Raw genomic sequence first — 14127 nt, 5'->3', positions numbered from 1 at the left:
ATCTCTTGGTGTTGTGGCATTAGGCTTTCATGTCTGGTTATTCACATTTTTATCTGATACTTGGCTCATAATGATTGGGTCACTAGAACATGAAAAGCCCTATTTTTTATTTCTTTTTTAAATTGTGTTTGTTGCATAATGGCCCACTCACAGCATCATGGACGCACAAAAATAATGCCACATTTCAATATCTCTAAAAACATGTTCTCTGAGGAATGATAGAGACCTATTTGAACATTTACCGATCTGGTCAGGGGCACCTCAAAAGCGTAGGAAACCCGTGTGCAGCCTCCTTCGTTCAGGTCCTCTCTTCTCTCACGGCTGCAGTGCCCCCTGGTGCAGTAGCGTCTGAACTCTAGAGCACTTAGACTCTACTGCGCTTGTGCAGAACTCCCAAAAAAATGGCACCACAACCATCTTTTCAGCTATTTCGCCAGTGCTGCTGCCTTCATTGCGGGACTCCGGAGGGAAAAGTATTAAAAATGGGTGCAGCATGTGTGGGTCTCAAGGACCCGTGTGCACCCATTGTAGGTACGCCATTGGATCTGGTAACTAGGGTGCTAATCCTGTGCACAGGCCGTTATTCATATAATGTTTTGCTTTTCATATGTTTTTGTGCTTAAACATGTCCTAATACTGTGGACATACTGATGTTCCAGTGTAATTGGCCTGCAGATGAAATGCATACAGTAAAGCTCTTTTATCCTTGGGTCCTAGGAATAACTCACACGTTTTATATGTTCAATGGTTTCTGTGATTAGTGTATTCTATTCTTAACTTGTCAATACTCTGTACGTATGTGCTGAAGTCGCATCTTTCTCTAAACCACTGGACATTGGGCCTTATTCAAACCTGATCTCAGGGCAAATTTCTTCCCCAAATGAGCAAAACTGCAGGTGGGGCAGATGTAACATGTGCAGAGAGAGTTAGATTTGGACAAGATATTTGATTTCTATGCAGGGTAAATAGTGGCTTCTTCATTCTTACACTGATTTCAGTTTGAACACACCTCACCCAAATCTAACTCTCTGCTCATGTTACATCTGCCCACCTGCAGTGTAGCATGGTTTACCTATTTTGAGAACAAAGTTGTCCTACAATCAGCTCGGAATTAGGCCCATTGTCCTCAGGCCTCTCTAAAAGGTCACATTTTGGGGATCTGCTCCCAGGAGCCGATGTATCAGATTAGTTACACCAGGGGGTCCCAACCATGGTCCTCAAGTCACACTAATGTCCATGTTTTCAGGATAGCCATACTAGAGCACAGTTAACTTAGTCAGAACCTCCGTTATTCTAATTTAACCATCTGTGCTCAAGCATGGATATAACACAAACCTGGATTGATAATGTACCTTGAGGGCCGATGTTGGGAAACGCTGAGTTAGACCAATAAGTAATACACTTGTTCCTTGTTGGGGATTTACAAAACTTCTATTGTTGATACTTGCAAGCATGAACGATATTTACAATATTGTACATAAAAACTAGAACCACAATTGACACATATGTGGTTTAGAAACCTATCTGTGTGCTACTGCCCAGCCGTATTTCCTAGAACTCTGCTTTTCCTCTTTCCTTCATATGCAGTCACTGTCCAGAGCCAGAGGACAATAGATATTGTGAAGATAGTTGGTAAGCTGAGCCACGCAGCTCCTTGCATGCTGTGTATTGTGTTCCTGCTCTTGACGAAGCATGCCAAATTAGCAATTAATGAGATCTTTACTAGAAATATTTACTGTCAAATCACATACTAAAGCATTGCGATCACTTTGGTTGACAATGATACACTTTATTTTATACTTTGTAACACATGTAGATATTAGTTAGCTATAAACAAATATTTGTTGTTCTGTAATCAGTTTTTTTAAATATTTATAAGTCCATCTTAAAATTTTTCTTAAATAAAATGAGCGCTCGAGCTTGCTGTGCAAGTAAACGACACAATTAAAGGGATCTTGAAACATGTGTCCCTTGGGGCTCCTTCACAATGTAATTATCCCCAAGTCAACCACCTGGTGTGGCTGTAGTGAAAGGATCACTTTGTATCTCCTGCTGATGTTTTGACAAAGATCCATGTTAGGATCCAAACGTTAACAACATGCCTTACTTCCATTAAACTCCAAAATTTTTTTAATCTAAACGGTGAGTGCCCTCTGCTTTACTTCTGTTATCTATTGGATTTGTCCATTGGAGTGAGCACCACAGTGACGGCTAAAAGAGGTATTAGGTGCGGACTTTCTGTGAGATATATATATATATATATATATATATATACATATTTATATATATATATATATATATATATATATATATATATATATATATATATATACACACACACAATCTCAACAGTCTGTGTTTGTTCGGCACTCAGGACGATTAATCAACTGCCCTCTCTGAGATGTCAATACACAATATTATTTCCCCCTCCAGGGACAAATAAAGGTAGCGGCTCTCACCGTTGACCTACACTATGCACTGTTATCACATATGTTTGTTCTGATGAAAAGGCTGCTCCAGCCTTGAAATGTCGACCTCTATATGAACTGATTTTTTTGTAATACAATTTGATTTTCTAAGTCCGGCGAGTGCCGCTTCCTTTATTTGTCCCTGGAGGGGGAAATAATATCGTGTGTATGTATATGCATCTTATATTGTGTTTTACTTATTGTACTATTTTTTTATACTAGACATATTGGCTAAATCCATTCCTATAACAAGGACTGCCCTAAATTGCTCCTACTGTACTTTTGTTTTGTTCCATACCACTCTCTCCAGTTCTTTTTCTGCCATATTACCCCAGCCACTGGGCTCTCGGTTGGTCCAGCAGTGTCATTTTTGTGCAACTATGGAAATAACACAATTGCATGTTTATTTTATTTGTCTAATGTAAATTTTTGTATTCCTCAGGATTGAACCTCCGATTGACGATGGCCAAGGCTTTCATGACACAACCCTACTTGAAAATCTTGAAAATAACCATGTGAGTGCTAGCTTCTTGTTGCTAGGTTATCTTTGGCACCCTAGTAAAATATTTTGTAAATCTGCAGCAATCCATGTTGCCAAACCTGGTGAATAAGTCATGTATGTCCTGGGAACATTGAGTGCATTGAGCCCCAATATAACTACTAACCTTACTCATACTGTAGTATAATAGCGCTAATGTAACATAACAAACAGCCTTCTCTTGCATTTGTTCCCCTATGAGGTGGCTTTTGGCAAAACATGTTTAGAATTCCTTGCCATTCAGGATAATTTGTTTAGGATTTTTTCGGGGTGTTAAAATTAATGGTACTTGTGTATTATCACGGCGCCCCCCGATTTCCATCGCAGGGCATTGTACGATGAAAAATCGTATCGCATGCGATATGACGCAATTTTACCCGATTTCTAATTGTACAGGCACCCAGATGCCTTATTACCATGTTAAATGCCCCCAGACCCGATTTTTAATTGTATACCCACCATGACTATGTGAAATGCCCCCCCATTGTAAACGCCACCCCACTATGAACGCCAACCCGAAGCGTTGCGAGCGGCGGCGGTACGCGTCCTCCGACCTTTTCATACCCCCACTATCCACGTCGGCGTGGAGTTGATTTTATAAAGTGTGGCGAGTCCCGCGAGGGGACGCGTATACCTGTGAAGTAATGCGCGTTCCCTTGCGGGGCTCATCGCGCTTCGGGCTCGGTGGCTCGCTGCGCTCACCATACTTTATAAAGTCAACTCCACGCCGACGTGGATAGTGGGGGTATGAAAAGGTCGGAGGACGCGTACCGCCGCCCCTCACGGGCTCGATGCGCTCGCCACGCTTCGGGTTGGCGTTGATAGTGGGGGGCCGTTAACAATGTGTGGGCATTTTAAATATTTATTACCCATCAGGGTGGGTATACAATTAAAGGTACTTGTGTATTATCATGGCGCCCATCGCATCGCATACCACTAATTAAGGTATGCGATGGACCCAATTTCAGCCTTTTCCCATCGCATGTCATTACAATGGCATGCGATGCGACGCGATTTCCCATTGAGTCCCATCTTAAATGGCACCCCCAGACCCGATTTTTAATTGTATACCCACCCTGATGGGTAATAAATATGTAAAATGCCCCCACATTGTTAATGGCTCCCACTATCAACGCCAACCCGAAGCGTGGCGAGCGCAGCGAGCCCACGAGGGCCGGCGGTACGTGTCCTCCGACCTTTTCATACCCCCACTATCCACGTCGGCGTGGAGTTGATTTTATAAAGTGTGGCGAGCGCAGCGAGCCACCGGGCTGTATAAAGAAACCTTTACTGTGAACTATAGGGACCCACTCTCAGGTCAGTGTGGTCCTATAGGGATATCCAGTAGCTGGATTGAGTGGATGTTAAAATATTCATTGGATTCTTCTTTGTCTGGATCTTCGCTGGGTTACCACTAACTTTCTTTTGCTAATTCGTATATAGTAGTGGTGTTCCTTAGTGGATGCTAAGCAGAAGAACAAAGGTGCACTGTTATACCAAGAATCTTGTTTTTAATGTTAACAAACATAATTGTCAACATGGTCGTTAGGGTAAAATAGTGAGAACATTTTTCTTTTGTGCCAGCAGAATTTCATTGTCGACATGTACAATGTTGACATAATGAGCACATCAACATTTCTGTATGGAGACATGTAAATATAGCATTCATGTCAGCAATTTCACACTGGGCATTCAGACCGTGTTGAGTATTGACCATTTCAATTTTGATCTATCATTATCACTCCACTTTTAAAGATGGAAATGGAGCTCAGTGAGTGACGATTTAATAGTTTAATGCACACTAAAACTACAAAAGTGGATAAGATACGACTGGGAAAGTTTGCCTGGTGAGAATATGGTGCGTGTATTTGCTCCTGTTGCACTGGCTGTGGATCATTCGTTCATCCTTGAAAAGGTTGAAATGCATTAGGTCGACCACAGAAGGTCAAAACCTCTATACCAGGGTGGCCAAACCGGTCCTCGAGATCTACCAACGGTCCACGTTTTCCAGGTTACCTATCTGGTGCACAACTGTAGTCATTACTAACTGTCACATTTTAAAACCTGCTGCATTCATTCCTACTATAGATCCACAGGTTGCCTGGAAAGCATGCACTGTTGGTAGATCTTGAGGACAGATTTGGCCACCCCTGGTCTATACGTTCTGATTTCATTCCCAGATTGCTAATGAGGTCTCTGCCTCCAAGATGTCCTCACCTGTTCAATCCTCCCTATTGCAGTCCTCTTGGTTGGCATTAAGCCTATTTATAATTACAAGTTTCCACTTGTAACAATCTGTCTCCTGCATAATTCTATAATAATAGCAGTAAGCTGCACACCTGCTCCTTTTTATTTAACATCAGGTTTCTCCATTACCTGACAACTTATTGTATAAAATATCTGAATTTGTTCATTCTGATGGTTACTCTGCTTCTGTTCTGTAATTCTCCTAATTACCCCCCAAAAATACTGAAAATATAAAGCGGTTACTTAGAAGTGTATGTTAGATTTACATAATGATTAAACTCTTTGCAATATAGAACTTGAGAACAATTCTTCAACTCCATACACAGTGTTCTCAGCCACGTATTCTATCACTCCATACACATTGTTCTCAGCCACGTATTCTATCACTCCATACACATTGTTCTCGGCCACGTATTCTACCACTCCATACACATTGTTCTCAGCCACGTATTCTATCACTCCATACACATTGTTCTCAGCCACGTATTCTATCACTCCATACACATTGTTCTTAGCCACGTATTCTTTCACTCCATACACAGTGTTCTTAGCCACGTATTCTATCACTCCATACACAGTGTTCTTAGCCACGTATTCTATAACTCCATACACATTGTTCTCAGCCACTTATTCTATAACTCTATACACATTGTTCTCAGCCACGTATTATATCACTCCATACACATTGTTCTCAGCCCCGTATTCTATCACTCCATACACATTGTTCTCAGCCACGTATTCTATCACTCCATACACATTGTTCTCAGCCACGTATTCTATCACTCCATACACATTGTTCTCAGCCCCGTATTCTATCACTCCATACACATTGTTCTCAGCCGCGTATTCTATCACTCCATACACATTGTTCTCAGCCATGTATTCTATAACTCCATACACATTGTTCTCAGCCACTTATTCTATCACTCTATACACATTGTTCTCAGCCACGTATTCTATAACGTCATACACATTGTTCTCAGCCATGTATTCTATAACGTCATACACATTGTTCTCAGCCACGTATTCTATAACGTCATACACATTGTTCTCAGCCACATATTCTATCACGTCATACACATTGTTCTCAGCCACGTATTCTATCACTCCATACACATTGTTCTCAGCCACGTATTCTATCACTCCATACACATTGTTCTCAGCCACGTATTCTATCACTCCATACACATTGTTCTCAGCCACTTATTCTATCACTCTATACACATTGTTCTCAGCCACGTATTCTATCACTCCATACACATTGTTCTCAGCCACGTATTCTATCACTCCATACACATTGTTCTCAGCCATGTATTCTATAACTCCATACACATTGTTCTCAGCCACTTATTCTATCACTCTATACACATTGTTCTCAGCCACGTATTCTATCACGTCATACACATTGTTCTCAGCCACGTATTCTATCACGTCATACACATTGTTCTCAGCCACGTATTCTATCACGTCATACACATTGTTCTCAGCCACGTATTCTATCACGTCATACACATTGTTCTCAGCCACATATTCTATCACTCCATACACATTGTTCTCAGCCACGTATTCTATCACTCCATACACATTGTTCTCAGCCACGTATTCTATAACTCCATACACATTGTTCTCAGCCACGTATTCTATTACTCCATACACATTGTTCTCAGCCACTTATTCTATTACTCCATACACATTGTTCTCAGCCACGTATTCTATCACTCCATACACATTGTTCTCAGCCACGTATTCTATCACTCCATACACATTGTTCTTAGCCACGTATTCTTTCACTCCATACACAGTGTTCTTAGCCACGTATTCTATCACTCCATACACAGTGTTCTTAGCCACGTATTCTATAACTCCATACACATTGTTCTCAGCCACTTATTCTATAACTCTATACACATTGTTCTCAGCCACGTATTATATCACTCCATACACATTGTTCTCAGCCCCGTATTCTATCACTCCATACACATTGTTCTCAGCCACGTATTCTATCACTCCATACACATTGTTCTCAGCCACGTATTCTATCACTCCATACACATTGTTCTCAGCCCCGTATTCTATCACTCCATACACATTGTTCTCAGCCGCGTATTCTATCACTCCATACACATTGTTCTCAGCCATGTATTCTATAACTCCATACACATTGTTCTCAGCCACTTATTCTATCACTCTATACACATTGTTCTCAGCCACGTATTCTATAACGTCATACACATTGTTCTCAGCCATGTATTCTATAACGTCATACACATTGTTCTCAGCCACGTATTCTATAACGTCATACACATTGTTCTCAGCCACATATTCTATCACGTCATACACATTGTTCTCAGCCACGTATTCTATCACTCCATACACATTGTTCTCAGCCACGTATTCTATCACTCCATACACATTGTTCTCAGCCACGTATTCTATCACTCCATACACATTGTTCTCAGCCACTTATTCTATCACTCTATACACATTGTTCTCAGCCACGTATTCTATCACTCCATACACATTGTTCTCAGCCACGTATTCTATCACTCCATACACATTGTTCTCAGCCATGTATTCTATAACTCCATACACATTGTTCTCAGCCACTTATTCTATCACTCTATACACATTGTTCTCAGCCACGTATTCTATCACGTCATACACATTGTTCTCAGCCACGTATTCTATCACGTCATACACATTGTTCTCAGCCACGTATTCTATCACGTCATACACATTGTTCTCAGCCACGTATTCTATCACGTCATACACATTGTTCTCAGCCACATATTCTATCACTCCATACACATTGTTCTCAGCCACGTATTCTATCACTCCATACACATTGTTCTCAGCCACGTATTCTATAACTCCATACACATTGTTCTCAGCCACGTATTCTATTACTCCATACACATTGTTCTCAGCCACTTATTCTATTACTCCATACACATTGTTCTCAGCCACGTATTCTATCACTCCATACACATTGTTCTCAGCCACGTATTCTATCACTCCATACACATTGTTCTTAGCCACGTATTCTTTCACTCCATACACAGTGTTCTTAGCCACGTATTCTATCACTCCATACACATTGTTCTCAGCCATGTATTCTATAACTCCATACACATTGTTCTCAGCCACTTATTCTATCACTCTATACACATTGTTCTCAGCCACGTATTCTATAACGTCATACACATTGTTCTCAGCCATGTATTCTATAACGTCATACACATTGTTCTCAGCCACGTATTCTATAACGTCATACACATTGTTCTCAGCCACATATTCTATCACGTCATACACATTGTTCTCAGCCACGTATTCTATCACTCCATACACATTGTTCTCAGCCACGTATTCTATCACTCCATACACATTGTTCTCAGCCACGTATTCTATCACTCCATACACATTGTTCTCAGCCACTTATTCTATCACTCTATACACATTGTTCTCAGCCACGTATTCTATCACTCCATACACATTGTTCTCAGCCACGTATTCTATCACTCCATACACATTGTTCTCAGCCATGTATTCTATAACTCCATACACATTGTTCTCAGCCACTTATTCTATCACTCTATACACATTGTTCTCAGCCACGTATTCTATCACGTCATACACATTGTTCTCAGCCACGTATTCTATCACGTCATACACATTGTTCTCAGCCACGTATTCTATCACGTCATACACATTGTTCTCAGCCACGTATTCTATCACGTCATACACATTGTTCTCAGCCACATATTCTATCACTCCATACACATTGTTCTCAGCCACGTATTCTATCACTCCATACACATTGTTCTCAGCCACGTATTCTATAACTCCATACACATTGTTCTCAGCCACGTATTCTATTACTCCATACACATTGTTCTCAGCCACTTATTCTATTACTCCATACACATTGTTCTCAGCCACGTATTCTATCACTCCATACACATTGTTCTTAGTCAGACACCGAGCTCCTGGCTTGCATGCATCTCTTGGGCACTTTCTTTGCTCAGTTGGTGCTTAGTACATTTATTTTCTGATTTGTTTTGAAATTATGCCTAAGCTTCAAACAACGTAAGCGGTCAGCCATATATCATCACATTTATAAGCTGGGGTTATGTCATCCGTGTTTAGGACTTAGCTACAGTGTGGAGAGCATGATTGTTGATAAATAAATTGGGCACAGAGGGACGTGACATGTGTTGCTGTCTGAGAACAATGTAATAAAGCAGGCCTCTGGGCCTGTTCCATACATCTGGGAATATTCAAAAGTGACTATGGAGTAAACTATTTAATTATAACTATCATTTTATCAATATGTTGACTGCTTTAACTGGTGAGCCAACAGAGGGCTGCGCACAAATCCATAGTAAGAAATAACATATGTATCATTACGGTGTAGAAATCAATAATCACTGTAGGGAGTTGGTTTAGTTTTCTCCTCTTGTCTATCATTTTACCGTCTTGCTGTATCTTTAAATGCAAGATACATGCTATGAACAGTCTATTACGATGTTAATGGTGATTAAAATATAACCAGAGTGACGATAAGTGAAAAGCGTTGGTTACGTAATAAGTCCGCAACCAACGTACCCTTTATACCTAACTGCGTGCGAACAAAACGTAGCGCAGCGCAGCGTACAGTCTATTGTATGTTATACACCAAGAACCGATACCTTAATAAGAGATCCTTTCGCAGGACTTTGTCTCCAATTGTGCGAATATACCTTAAAGGACAGAGTCCGCAATGTAAGGACAGAGTCCTTAATGTACCTTATCGCTATTATGCGAATAACTAGACACGACCACTGAATAGAAGTAAGGAGGTTAGAACTCCGTAAAAAGATTGTATTAAAGTCCCTAATGGACAAAAGGGGGTTACAGAAATAAGAATAAACAGGTATAACAAGTGATACAATACAATAACAATGAATACTAAACAAACTCTGCTAAGGGGAAAGAATACAAATACAAAACACAATCAGCCAACAATACTTTAAGAATAAATACCGTGAAAATGCAACCGTTTACCGTGGTCATCTAGTATGTGAAAAGCAGTCCGGTCAGAGCTCACTATCGTTCAGGAATGAGCGATAGTCCGGTAGGAAGGTCCAGGGAAAGTAGTTGTGCCGAAGAGACCCTGGCTGCTCTGGGTCGCATATCTTATAGGGTCAGAAGGGGGAGGTCAAAAGGCCATTCTCATTGGCCAGAGATCATATGTCCGGTCCACTGTGATTGGAGGTTAGACGCTGTACCTGGTCTAACCAGGTGCAGGGGAGGGAACTTTAAGAGTCCTTTGTTTGGTGGTTTCGGCGTCAGCAAGGATAAGAACCGGTTTGAGCTAGTTTCCTTTGTTAACTACTTACAACAGAAACTGTCTCTGGAATATGGATTTTTGTCCATAACTATCGGACAGTGTACATTGCGAAATATTCGCAATGACCGGAATACTTTGCATGATGAGCTGAGCGGAACGATACTAAACACGATACAGACAGATGTGTGCAGGGCTAACTAAGCTATGTGTGGCGTTCTAAACCTTTTAACTATATTTCCTTTCGTGTAAGTGTGTTATTATGAATTTATGTGTGATAGTATGTCTACTCTTCTGGTCCACATTGTCACACATACTCGGGTATGGAAACTTTATTTGCGCAACTCTGCGAACCAAAATGGCGGCCATACTATCACAAAATGGCGTGTGTGTACCTAGACTTCCACAGTCCACCCTTTAACAGTAAATATAAAACTGTTACATTACAAAATATTTCACACGACAAAACAGAAATTCATAATCCTAACAAAGAAATTGGGATCCATGAAATAAACATATAAGGGGAGTAAACCATCTGCTCTCGGCCGATCCAGGATCATGGATAAACGATGGGCCGCATTTATCGAACAATCTACTCAGGGTCACGAAGGATAATGTACAATTTTGGGATAAAAATAAAAACAGGGGTGGTTACAACATATACACGTTCACAAATATGGTTTCTTTAAAGGGAGGTGGTTTCGATTTTTGGGTCATATACCAAACCCTGGTCTTCCTCTGTATCCCTTGTTCTTACACTCATGATTTCGGTACGTTTTGCCTTTCCCCGGGTCACCACCTTTAAACATTTGAACAATAGCACAAAGACTATGATGGCACCACCGATGCAGAGAAGGAGTTTTCCTATGCTAGCTATGATCCCCTGCGCCCATTCTCCTAAACCAGAGAACCAGTGCATTGGATTCAACCAGGAGGTCCATTCGCTAACTTTGTTACCTATTTCTGCCAGGCTGATATTATGTTCCCTTCTAAATTCCCATTTAAGCTGAAGAATCTCATCCATCCGGTGATCGATGATTTCTTCTGGGTCTTCAGTATTGTTGGTGATATATGTACAGCATTTCACCCCAAACTGTGTAGAGAGGGTGACACAATATCCTCCTGTCATGGCTGTCAGATAGTTCAACACCATTCGATGTTGGACTAGCTCTCTTTTATACGCTTGCAACTCCTTCCCAGTGTATCTAAAGGTGTCATCATAAATCTCAGTGATGTTATCTACCAAGCTGGCTAATGCTTGTATGTATTTAAAATTGATAACTCCTCGGGCGGTATGGGTGATATCTAATGCAATGAGGAATTGGATACCGAACGACTCGTGTATCATTTCAGAAGCTAGGGGTTCTTTTCTTATTGTTAAATCCCTTTTATGGATTTGGTCATAATGGGTATGAGTGTAAGGAGGAGAAATACCTCTGTGTACGTTCATCATCTCATCGTGTGTGAGGGTCATCACTTCCGGTAACACTCTGCCTAGATAACAAATACCAACGTAGTTCATGGAGAGCCATTTGTACGCCCTTCTACCACAAATATAATAAACATCGTCAGGGAGAAAATAAGGGACAGAGTATTTCATTATCTTGTCACACATTATCCATAAGAACATCCCCGTCCCCTGCTCCCTGACTCGTTCCTCACATGTTTCTGGCTGTAGGGTCATATTACAGTAGCCGGCTGATACTCTGCCGGCCATCATTTTACTTTTCTTCACCGTGTAAACATATTTATAGTGTCTTCCACTGGTTCGGATTTTTAATAATAATTCTTTATCTATGGGCTCTCCATCTGGACGCTGGGAGTAAGTTATTGTCTGGTTTTGCCATGTCACTTCCCAAGTACCAATTGTTCTGGAACTTGAGAAGTTCATACATACCAGGGATTTATCCACTTGGTATGGGTGTAATCTAAGACTAGGGGACCTGGTATACAGGTATCTCTTATCCAATGGCCTCCCCTTATTTAATACGCTTATCTCTGAAATACTAAGCGGGTATGGGACTAGGCCTACACTACTCCTTTTATGTAATACTTGAGAACACACCCAGCATTCTGTTTGGTTTAAAACCTTACCCACTAATGAGTGGTAATCACTCAAAGGATGTTGGCCGGTAGTTGCCTTACTGGTCGACTGACATCGCTGGATGCATCCTTCTTCCATTTTAGGTTGACAATATCTACAGACACAGTACTCACCAGACAATAAATCATCACATAGCCCTTGAACTACGTTTTCCTCATACCTTTTACCTTCTCCTGTCATGGGTAAAGTGTCAAGCTGGTTTAGGGATTCTACCTCACCCATATCTGGGTCCATTATTACACTGTCAGGATTCCGCTCCGATCGCTCTAGAATGTGGCAGCCACCGAGTATTTTAGGATGAAGAGAAGAACACAGAAAGAAAACAAAGACATATGTGCATAACTGTGAACCTTTTGCTTGGAGTCCTTCCATCATCTCTACCAGGGGACTTGTATTTTGCTCTGCTTCTTAGACCTTTGTTCGCTCAGGTTGCTCGACCTTGGCTGCTTCTCAGTGTTCCCGAAACAATGCTTCTAGCGACACTTCTTCTCTCTCGCTCTCTGCACACTGGGATTCTGGGTTACTGGCTTTCTTGCAGTGGGACGAATGTATCCAAGTCTCTCTCTCTGCGACTTTAATTGATGTAGTGCTGGTCAACAAAACTTGGTACGGTCCTTCCCAACGGTCTATCAAACAACCTGAGCGTAAGAAATTTCGGATCATAACAAAGTCTCCTGGTTTAAGATTATGACAATTCTCGGTAGGCATATCAGGGTTCAGTAAATTCAGCTGCTTTTGTTGCTTCCTTAGCTGTTTGTTTAGCTTTAGGATATACTGTACAGTTAGCTCATTATTACATTTTAGATCATCCTGTGGGTCTATCATGATGTGTGGCTGCCGACCAAACAGTATTTCGAAGGGGGACAGGTTGAGCGGAGTCCTGGGAGTGGTCCTAATGCTATACAACACAATAGGCAGTGCCTCTGGCCATAACAACCCTGTTTCAGCCATAACTTTACCCAATTTGTTCTTAATAGTACCATTCATTCTCTCAACTTTGGCGCTCGCCTGGGGACGATATGGAGTATGAAGTTTACTATTAATCCCCAGGAGTTTACACATGATTTGGAAGACCTCTCCTGTGAAATGAGTGCCTCTGTCACTCTCAATGACCTTTGGGATACCATATCTACAGACAAACTCCTGACATATTTTCTTTGCTGTAAAGGTAGCAGTGTTGGAGGCAGCGGGGAAAGCCTCCACCCAGCTGGAAAACATGTCAATACAAACCAATACATATTTCAAATTTCTACAGGGTGGTAACTGTATGAAGTCGATTTGTATTACCTGGAAAGGGCCTTCTGTAGGAGGGATGTGGGATGGCTCTGTTGGGATGGCTTTTCCAACGTTCTTCCTCAAACAGGTGAGGCATGACATTGCCACTCTACCTGCTTGAGAAGCGAACCCTGGTGCACACCAGTAGGCCTTTACCAGCTTGCACATA

The 14127-nt window shown here is 41.3% G+C and overlaps 1 protein-coding gene across 5 annotated transcripts in view; it reads left to right on the top strand.

Annotated features, from left to right (window-relative positions):
• ATP8A1 (ATPase phospholipid transporting 8A1) overlaps positions 1 to 14127 on the top strand; it is a 203316-nt gene that overhangs the window by 110435 nt on the left and 78754 nt on the right. For 3 of the 5 annotated variants that reach the window (XM_083166302.1, XM_083166163.1, XM_083166229.1), the window contains exons 16-17: positions 1588 to 1632; positions 2911 to 2983. In XM_083166302.1, coding sequence (XP_083022428.1) covers positions 1588 to 1632; positions 2911 to 2983 — 118 coding nt within the window. The remainder of the gene's footprint in view (positions 1 to 1587; positions 1633 to 2910; positions 2984 to 14127) is intronic. The other 2 variants (XM_083166445.1, XM_083166374.1) reach the window with 1 other exon arrangement.

This window comes from Crinia signifera, chromosome 1 (genome assembly GCF_055691185.1).
Source record: "Crinia signifera chromosome 1, ASM5569118v1, whole genome shotgun sequence".
In the NCBI taxonomy this organism is placed as follows: Eukaryota; Metazoa; Chordata; class Amphibia; order Anura; family Myobatrachidae; genus Crinia; species Crinia signifera.
This window is presented reverse-complemented; position numbering and strand designations above follow the sequence as displayed.